Source organism: Sorghum bicolor, chromosome 8 (genome assembly GCF_000003195.3).
Source record: "Sorghum bicolor cultivar BTx623 chromosome 8, Sorghum_bicolor_NCBIv3, whole genome shotgun sequence".
In the NCBI taxonomy this organism is placed as follows: Eukaryota; Viridiplantae; Streptophyta; class Magnoliopsida; order Poales; family Poaceae; genus Sorghum; species Sorghum bicolor.
In genome coordinates, this window is record NC_012877.2 from 50,022,360 (window position 1) to 50,033,482 (window position 11,123).

An 11,123-nucleotide genomic window follows, 5' to 3' on the forward strand; every position below is an offset into this window, starting at 1 on the left:
TAGAAAACAAAATTAGCTTATAGAGAAATGTGAGGAGTAAAACCCTTTCAAATGCATTTCCATTCACTGAGAAAGAAGGCCTATTAAGAATTTGATGTAACAAGCAGGCCTGATAAGATATGTGGGCTCAAGACCAATACATTTTATTACTTTATGTTTGCTAATAATAACGCTACTGGATACTGGGTCTTTGCCTAGTGCCGCAGGCACACGGTAAAGGCCCAATTGAACTCGGCAAAGGCTTTGCCGAGTGCCGCACTCGGCAAAAAATTTATCGGCAACGACCTCTTTGCCGAGTGCTAGTTATCGGGCAAAGGCTTTGTTGAGTGCCTCCCAGCAGGGCACTCGGCAAAGAAAATATATTTTTTTTGAAAAATCTTTGCCGAGTGCCTCCCACAAGGCACTCGACAAAGAAAAATATTTTTTTTTTAAACTCTTTGCCGAGTATCTGGCAGCAAGGCACTCGGCAAAGAAAATAATTTTTTTTGAAAAATCTTTGCCAAAGAAAAATAATATGTTTTCAAAAACTCTTTACCGAGTGCCTGGTGCAGGACACTCGGCAAAGAAAATAATTGCTTTTTTTAAAAAAAAATTGTCGAGTGCTTCCTAGGGCACTCGGCAAAGAATTTTTTTTAAGAAAAAAAAATCGGTAAGAAAAAAATAAGCAACTGATATGGATCGTCCGCACGGCCTTCCCATTCATAGTAAAGTGCAGTTATTATATTACTTTTTTTGGCAAGGATGCTAATCACGCTAGCTTGCATGGCCCAATCCAAATACTGACCACGGTTTATTGGAGGAAAGCAAATCAGGCCCAGACATATATTTTTGGGGACTGCATGTATACGTTCACAAAAAAAGGTAATGTATTCAGAAAAAAAAACACATTTACATCTGCAGTTTTCTAGAGCAGTCCCTAGCACAACACACATTTGCACATTTTTTCTGTACATGACCTGCATCTTTTTTCTCTGAACATGGCCTGCATCCTGCATGTTAAAAAAAGAATAATATGTGATATAAATCCTAGCTTTTTCCCCATAACCTTGAGTTCTCTTAATCTACTCAATTTGCATTGCCTCAATAAATCAATAATCAGGATTTGTTATCCACCAAGGAGAATTCAGAAACTCACACGCTGTACTAGTAGTGCTGAAAACCATGTTGATTTGGCATAATAAGTTGGTGGAAGTATCAGGCTCATTAAAATTCTTGTTCGTGTGGAAAGAGTTTAGCATATTATATTGTAGTATCCTATTAATTACTAGCTAATTGTGTGTCCTTGCAGGTCACTTAGAATACAAGAAGAATTAATGGAACAACCAACTAATCAATCTTGAGGTGCTGCTGTTGTAATGGGGTGTCAAATATTACTTCAACCATCTAATCAATATTTTAGTAGATGCCAAAATCAACAGACCAAAAACTACAAACACTAGACAAGCAACAGATCTATGCAACCATAGTGGTGCTGCTCACTAAAATGGTGGCTATGATTAGTAAGACTGTAAGCAACATATCCATATGTATCCATGCAATTCCAGAAGTTTATTCACCAAAACAATATCCATTTTAGCCCTGCAGGCTGGAGCCCAGTGAGCAGCAGCTGCAGAAAATTTCGACAGTTGAAATGGATGTTGCTAGCGTGCAACTTTTTCGAGAGGACACTCCAAGTAGAAGGCTTGCCTTTTTTACTCTTATTTTCATATAGGAATGTTTGGATCAAAACAGAGCATCACAGATCGAATCATTCTACTGCTTGTCTAAACCACCAAAGCACAATGCAATTGTGAAATCCTAAGCAGGCAACTGGAGAACGAAACTAGATGATGAAGTGGAATGGAAAAGAGACGGGGAATGAAGATGAGAGCTGGCGTACCTGAAGGCTGAGATGCTGGCGAAGTCGACGGTGGAGGACATGATTCCGAGATGGCAGCGAGGAGAAGCTGCAGGACGTGGAGGCCGAGGCCGCTGGGGGTCCGTGCTATCCTGGGCCGGTCCTTCATAAGCACGCCCGGCGGCTGCTGTGCCAGATCCGCGGGCGCCGCCACCTCCAGCGGGCGCACCACCGGCCTGCTCGCGAACATCTCGGCTCGCACTGCTAGCTGAACACAGCACACACAGATGAATGCTTGCGGCAGTGGCCTCGCGGCCAGCTACCTCATTGCAACAACCTAGGGCTGGCTGGGCATGCGTCGGGAGGGGTTGGCCGCGCGAGCGTGGGGCGGGGCTAGCCGGCCGGCGGCGCGGGGCGGGATGGCCGGCCGTGCTCGGTGCGGGTGCGGCCACGAGGGGCGCTGGCGGCGGCGGGGCGCGACTGGTGGGGTCTACGGGCGTGCTGGGCGGCCAGGCTGTTGCAGTATAAGTATGAACTCTTTGCCGAGTGTCTGCTATCCGACGCTCGGCAAAGATTATATTTTATTTATTTATTTCTTTGTCGAGTGCCAGATCACGAGTACTTGATAAAGAATTATTTTTTATTTTCTTTACCAAGTGTTAGATCATGAGCACTCGGCAAAGATTTTTTATTTTAAATAAATTAAATTAGTCTTTGCCTAGTGTTGTAGAAAGAACACTTGGCAAAGAGACTTTATCGAGGGCCAAAATATTTGACACTTGGCAAAGTTTTTTTCTTTTTTTGTTTTTTGCCTTAAAACTTTTCATACTGTCTTTAAATAGTATTTCAGAGTGTATGTTAAAATTTGGCATGTTGCTTAAAATTTTTACTATATTTATTTAATTTATTTTATTTATTTCTATTTTTTTGAAAAATGTAAGTTTGAACTGCATGTGCCTCAATTAATAGAATTCAATGATTCAAAAAAATGATATTCGTGTTACTTAGGTACTTTGAAAAGTCCTATCCAAGAACACTTAAAAAGTTTTGAACATCTTGGGCACCAAACATTACCAAACTTGCAGACGAATACCTTTTTATTTGTATAAAATGCAAATATATAGTCTGAAAAATCATGAAACTCCTCGAGACATTGCGAGATCACACATGCCTAGGCTATGGTAAAATTTTATGATGCTTAGAAACCTAAACATCTCACATGTGATCACATATGAGATGTATGTGTGATGTTTGTAAATAGACCAAAGAGAGATTCCATATGACACACGTCATCAAAGAGTTCCATCGGGTACATCCTAATTGATTTCCAAGCATATGGTATGTTCCATGCAAACCGTGTACCTATATTGCATCAAGATTAGCACTATCTCCAAACAGACCGAACCGAGCTTCCACTTTAGCCTCTTCATCTAGGAGTACAAACAGGTGCCTCAAAAATGGTTTCTTAGACTATGTTGTGGTTTCTAAGCAAGGTACATGACAACATATACCAAACCATCTTAAATTTTTATTATAGCTCAGACATACGATATAACGATGTTTACTAAAGTTTTGTCATTTTTGTAAATTGTTTGAATTTTATTAAATTTAAAAACATTTTGTCCGCACTCACTAACTTATGTTTCGTGAACAATATGTTAGAAATTCTCATCCAATTCTTGGATACGGCTTCACACAACACTCACTGACTCTAATATAACTTTTTAAATTCTATAGATTCATTATTCGATGCATGTGCATCTCAAATTTGCATTTTTCAAAATAATTCAATGAAATGAAATTAATACAAGAAATATACAAAAAGTAAAAAAATTATACCAAATTTGAGTATATAGCTAAAGGTACTGTGGTAAGGCTATAGAAAAAATTTGGATGAAAAAATTTAAAAAAATTAAAAATCTTTGCCGAGTACCAGAGTCAGGGCACTCGGCAAAGAATATATTAAAAAAAATAAAAAATTATTGCCGAGTGCCGGAGTCAGAGCACTCGGCAAAGAATATATTTTAAAAAATTAAAAAAATCTTTTCTGAGTGCCTGAGTCAGGGCACTCGGCAAAGAATATATTTAAAAAAATTAAAAAAATTTGCCGAGTGCTGGAGTCAGGGCACTCGGCAAAGAATATATTTAAAAAAATTAAAAAATCTTTGCTGAGTGCCTAAGTCAAGACACTCGGCAAAGAATATATTTAAAAATAAATAAAAAATCTTTGCCGTGTGCTGGAGTCAAGACACTCAGCAAAGAATATATTTAAAAAATTTTAAAAATATTTGCCGAGTGCTGGAGTCAAGGCACTCGGCAAAGAATATGTTTAAAAAAAATAAAAATCTTTGCCGAGTGCCGGAGTCACGGCACTCGGCAAAGAATATATATTCAAAAAATAAAAAATCTTTGCCGAGTGCCGGTGAACACTCGGCAAAGAAGGACACCGTCACCTACGGCAACCTTTGCCGAGTGCTAAGCTTTGCCGAGCGTCCGACACTCGGTACAGAAACGCTTTGCCAAGTGTCAGCCTTTGCCGAGTGTGTGGCACTCGGCAAAGGACACTTTGCCGAATGTTTTTCTTTGCCGAGTGCAACACTCAGCAAAGAATGCCTTTGTCGAGTGCAACACTCAACAAAAAATGGCTTTGTTGAGTGTCCGACGTTTGGCACTCGGCAAAGCCTCTAACACTAGGCAAAGACTCAATTTCCAGTAGTGTAAGGAAGGCCTCAAGAAAATTGAATGTGAGAATGTGAGATGCATATTTGATATATGAGAAGCCACGACCAATGTGATATTTTTTAGCACAAATGGTGTGATTAATTATGAATGAAATAGAGTGTATATTAATGTGTGCCATGAAAGGCCGACCCAGATCGATATGAGATATATACTTCAGCAGCTACTGATATGTGTTACTAGGAGTGTACAATCACATTACTCTGTTAAGTAAAAAATTTAACTACAATAGAATTCAAAATATCTTTCAAAGACCATGTACGTACCATGGAGTGACCCATCATTGAATTTTTTAAACAAAAGACCATGAGTCCCCCTTTAAAGATAGGAAAGTTTAAGATTTGCTACAGTACATTAGGCACCTTATATGAGAAAAACACAGTCCTCAAGGCATGTCCCTCTAAACTGATCGAAAAGATAACGATAAACCAACAGAACAGCCACCTAAAAGTGCGTCAGTACATTGTAGCAAACTTTGAAAAACTATAGAGCTTACACTGGTCGTTTTGGTTGCGCCAAGTGTCATGATAACATCTCAGTTGTCATCATTGGACAACTTTTCTCTTTTCCTTGAGTAGGATGCAGCATTTTTGCAAAAAGTTGATCGATAAGTGTACAACAAAAGTTACATGAGTAATAATGTTGTTATTAACACATTCATTACAGGTTAACCTAAGACTCAACTTATACAGATCACCTTGGATTTGAAGACAGTTCCTTTATTGTTACTAAGCTTAGAGAACTGGGTTAATAAATTTGTTGGAACCATTCTCCGGAAAAAAAACACATCATGATAAGTCCACCTGATGTAGGTAGTTTCCAAAATAATACTAAAAAAAGATATGTTGTGTTGCTTCAATTTGGCAATGGAGTTTACAATGAATGACTCCTGGCCAATTCGGATTGGTTATAGCTATTCTGCAGATGGCAGACAATCTGTATAAATTGACCACATGAAAAAATTGATATTCATTGGTACTGTTGCTCTCTAGTAGACATAATCTCCTTATTTTCACTCCAGGGAAGGGTAGGTCTCTATACTAGCTGTGATCAAGTTACCATTCCTATCTAACGCCCATCTCATTGTAGCAGGTGTGAGTTCGTTGCCAGTTTATTCTTTCCATTTAGATCTTCTAGAGGTAAGGTTTACTTCATTGTTTCTTAAAATTTTATGTACTACCAACTCCTCTTGCTTTGCACATAGCAAAAATATTGCTATACACTATTTTGAGAGGGAAATGGCCTAGCCATTGATCGCTCCAGAATCTAGCTCTAATACATGAACCTTAATGTCATGCATGTCGGTTGTCAAAATTATTAGATTCGTCAATCAATGAAGATACATAAATCATACATGGACAGGAAATTAACTAGATAGTACACGGGACATAGATTTATACTGGTTTAGGTGTAGGGTACCCTATATCCGCTGGAGAACAGTGCTCTCCTATCTTGTGTGCTCAGTGTTTACAGTGTACCGTTGCAGTGTTTATTACATAGCGGAACATAATATATATCACATAGTCTCATACAAAAAATGATAATAAGATTAAACAACGCTCTCGGCGGAAGCTCCACACACGGACACTGTTGACTGGTTGACTCCAAACCTAGTACTCGTAACGGTAGTCCTCAATCCAATCATCATCCTTAGCATAACCTGGGGTGTTGGGAAATTGCAAGAGTGAGCACATATCGTACTCAACAAGTATAACCAGGGGTTCATGAGGCTCAAACAGCTGACTCCGGTTTGACTGCATTTAGCTTTTAATAGTGGATAGCATGTTTATTCATTGGATAGCAAATGTCAAGGTAGCATAAATAATCCCATAACCACATGATCAATTGTATACAGGAATTATGAATAACACATATAAACAACATAATAGACCATCATTTATCATTATTAATCATGTTCATCAGTGGCCATCTATTCCGTCAATTTTCCGGGCCGCCCGTATCCATGGGCACGGCTAGTATACCAGATTTAACACTCTGCAGAGGTTGTACATCTTTACCCATGAGTCGTGATTTACCCTTTCGCCCGAGGTTGCAAGTCTCTTAACCCCCTTCCTAGGGAGGTCGGCAGGGATCACTATGAAGCCTTTCAAAGGTTTTGTCTAACAAGTTAGGGCCATTAGATTCACTCGGCAGGCAGATATAGAGCCCCCCTTCCATGGCACATAACCCGCAGCCTATACACATGGACAGAGGCCACACTATACCCAACGTGTCTAGCCATTCTTACGCCATTTAAGGTAACCGCTAACAAGCTAGAAAAAGGTCCTCATACTGAGCTAAAACCAGGGCCATATAGCCCTCATGGTTGTACGAGTTGTCCCAGCTTTTGCCAAGGGATAAGTCCTTATGGAGGGTCAAGATCAATCTAGCAAAAGCTAGAGTTCTTTCCACCCTTTATGTTCAAGTTGCTAGAAAGCTTATTTCATTGTTTATTGTATATCTAAATATTCATGTTACAAGATCATGGATTATTAATCAAGCACTAGCAAGAACTACCCAAATGCATATAATCAAGGAATTCAGGATAACAATCATCTATGATTTTGCTAAGGTCGACAAGTGATAGCATGCATATGATATATATGTGTAGTTATAAGTGAATAGGTAACAAGGATGATCCCAAGTTATACTTGCCTTGATCAAAGCTCTCCTGAGCCTGCTGGTCCTCAAAGGCTCGGTCTTGATCACCAACGTATCGCTCACCGTCTATACTCGATCATCAATCAACAACACTCAATCCAATGTAGACAATCATACACGAAGCAAAAAAGCTATAATTAGAACAATACACCAAACATTGGTAAAACAAATATAAAAGTTTATCAAAATATTCTAAGCAGCGCTATGATCACATAAACGTAAAGTTCACGAAAATCGGAATTAAAATGGAGAAGTTATGAATTTTCCAATATTTTATATAGAAAAAAAATTAATTAATTAGGGTCACGAAATTAAAAGGTTTCAAACTGGTGAATTAAGTTTTCTAACATGTAAAGCTCATTAATACGAATCCAACGCAATTTGAATGGACCAAAACAGATTTAAAATGAGTATTATGAGCATTATAAAATCAGTGGCAAACTTGTAATTAGCAGAAAGCGTATTCAACTTCAAACCGACCGAGTTTACGTTTTCTAAGTGAGCTCGGGTATTCCAAAAGTTCGCCAAGGACGGCGGGTTTGATTTCCCCAGACCCCAGGGCCTCTTAAACAAAAATACCGCCGAACCGTTATCTTCTATTAACAGCCGTAGATCCCCGATCGGACGGCTCCCGATCCAACAGGAGGAGACAGGCGGCGGGCCGGCCACCTGAGCTGAAGCCTGACGCGGCGGCCGCCATGAACGCCGCCGTCAAGCTCGCCGGAGTTCACAGCCTCGGCGTTTTAGGGCACCAAACACAGAACCGAGAGCATGGGAAGGACGCGGGGCTCCTTGCGAACTCACCGGTGCCCTTTTCACGACCCGAAAGCGTTGGGAAGGAGACGGCCACGCGAGAAGAGCTCGGTGAGATCCAAAAGCTTCGGCAAGGCGGCTGTTAGGGCTCGATTTCCGCGGCGCGGTGGGAAAACGGGATGCGGGCGAGGTTTGAGACATTTATATGGCTCGGAAGGCAAGATATCCCGGGATTTTCGGGATTGAATCGGCCATGGGAGAGTTCGTCTCGGCTGCGTGCGCTGAGGAAGAAGGAAAGGTGGGAGAGGCCGCTGACAGGCGGGACCCGATCGTCAGCGTAAGAAGAGAGGAGAGGAGGAAGGCGCCTGCTTGGGCCGGATTGCTGGGCTTGCCGCTGGGTAGCGGGGCCAAGGTGCCGAAGGGAGTGGGGGCTAGGCCGCGCAAGGCTCTGGGCCACCAGGCCGAAGCCGAGAGAGGGTGAGGCATTGCTTTGTTGTTTTTTTTCTTTTTTTTCTATTTCAAAGTCATTTTCAAATAGAAATTTGAGTACAACTAAATTCAAACCAAAAGAAGTCAACACAAAATAAAATATGCCCCAGCATGAGTGCATAAACAAGTTTCTATCCTTATGATAAATTTTAATTTCAACAAAATTATTTATTTGCTAGATTAAATGCTCACAAAAATACGTAAATAAATTAAATTAATTCCTGTTAATTGAAATCAAATTTTTGGGTGTTACAAACTATACCCCCCTTAAAAGAATCTCGTCCTCGAGATCGAAAAGGTGCTTACTCAAACAAATATGAGTATGACTTTCTCAGATCATCCTCTCTTTCCCAAGTTGCCTGTGCTTCTAAATACCGATTCCACTGCACTTTGCACATCCTAATAACCCGACTTCTGGTGACTCTCTCAGCTGTCTCCAAAATTCGGACCGGGTACTCTTCATAAGTGAGATCACCCTTAACAGAAAGCTCTTCCAATGGTATTTGCTCCTCAGGTACACACAAACACTTCTTAAGTTGTGACACATGGAACACATCATGCACACCAAATAAACTTTCAGGCAACTCTAACTGATACGCTACTTCTCCACACCTTTGCAAGACTTTAAACGGACCAACATACCTTGGAGCTAGCTTTCCTTTCATATTAAACCTCTTCACACTCCGCATAGGTGACACTTTCAGATAGACATAATCTCCTTCCTCAAAAGCTAGTTCTCTCCTACGTGTATGTGCATAACTTTTCTGACGAGACTGGGCAACTCTCAGATTATCCCGGATAGTCCGCACTTGTTGTTCTGCATGTCTAAGCACATCCATACCAAACACCTGAGACTCTCCTGTCTGATTCCAAAACAAAGGTGTCCTGCACTTACGACCATACAGTGCCTCGAACGGTGCCATTTTAAGACTTTGCTGATAACTGCTGTTGTAAGAAAACTCTGCATATGGCAAACTCTTAACCCAACTGGTTCCATACTGCAACGCACAAGCTCTTAACATATCCTCCAGTATCTAATTGATCCGCTCAGTCTGTGCATCTATCTGTGGATGATATGCTGTACTAAAATTCAACTTTGTTCCCAAAGAATCATGTACTGCTTTCCAAAAAGTAGAGGTAAACTGAGTGCCTCTATCAGATACAATTTTCTTAGGCACTCCATGCAAACAAACTATCCGCTCCATATACAACTCTGCTAGTCGAGCTCCTGAATCAGTGGTTTTGACTCGCAAGAAGTGAGCAACTTTAGTCAATCAATCCACTATTACCCATATTGAATCATATCCTCTCTGTGTACGAGGTAAACCCACTATGAAATCCATACCCACTTCTTCCCACTTCCATTCTGGAATCTTCATTGGTTGCAATAGTCTAGCTGGCCTCTGGTGTTCAGCTTTCACTCGCTGACAAGTATCGCACAACGCAACATACTCAGCTACATCTCTTTTTAATCCATACCACCAATACTTTTGTTTCAGATCTAGATACATCTTAGTACTTCCAGGGTGAATGAAATATGCTGACTCATGAGCCTCTCTCATAATCATATCACGAATAGTCTTCACTTCAGGAACACATATCCTTTTTCTAAACCACAGTACACCATTGTCATCTATTCTGAATCCTGGTGCTTTGCCTAGTATCACATTTTGTGCTATCTCCTTTAGTTTCTCATCCTCTAGCTGTCCTTTCAATATCTCTTCCTCTATAGTAGGGGTGACCTCAATTTCCATAGCATTCACTACAATTCCTAGGTTCAAATATGTAAATTCAGTACACAACTCCTCGGATTCAGGTGTCGCCCGAAGCTCATTAGCATATTTCTTTCTGCTAAGTGCATCAGCCACGATGTTCGCCTTTCCAGGATGATAATGCACTTCCAAATCATAATCCTTTATCAGTTCCAACCATCTTCGTTGCCTCAAATTTAGATCTGTCTGGGTGAAGATATACTTCAAACTCTTATGGTCAGTATATATGTCACTCTTATGCCCAATCAAATAGTGTCTCCAAATCTTGAGTGCATGAACCACAGCTGCTAACTCCAAATCATGAGTAGGATAATTCGGTTGATGTTTCCTCAACCGTCTAGATACATAAGCAACAACTCTACCTTCTTGCATAAGAACACAACCTAAACCCAGACGAGAAGCATCACAATAGATAGAGAAACTCTTACTAAGATCTGGCAATACCAACACAGGTGCAGTAGTTAATCTCTTCTTAAATTCCTCAAAACTAGCTTGGCACTTATCAGACCATACAAACTTAGCACTCTTCTCCAACAGAGCAGTCATAGGTTTTGCAAGTTTTGAGAACCCTTCAATAAACCTACGGTAGTAACTAGCTAAACCAAGAAAACTGCGAATTTCACTTACATCTGTAGGTGGTTTCCAATTCAGTACATCTTTCACCTTACTAGGATCCACTGCAATACCACCATTAGAGACAACATGACCAAGAAAAGAAACTTCTTCCAACCAAAACTCACATTTACTACGCTTAGCATACAGCTTATGTTCTCTAAGTTTTTGTAAGACCAATCTTAGATGTTCAGCATGTTCTTCCTTGGTTTTACAGAATACCAGAATATCATCAATAAAGACCACCACAAACTTATCAA

General features: G+C 40.4%; 1 protein-coding gene across 1 annotated transcript; it reads right to left on the bottom strand.

Moving 5' to 3' along the window:
- Positions 858-2,135, bottom strand: LOC110429573 (CASP-like protein 5A2). Its single transcript, XM_021445676.1, has 2 exons — positions 1,880-2,135; positions 858-989 (listed from the first exon to the last, which is right to left on the bottom strand). The coding sequence occupies exons 1-2, from the start codon at positions 2,085-2,087 to the stop codon at positions 889-891; spliced, it is 309 nt and encodes a 102-aa protein (XP_021301351.1). The 5' UTR covers positions 2,088-2,135; the 3' UTR covers positions 858-888.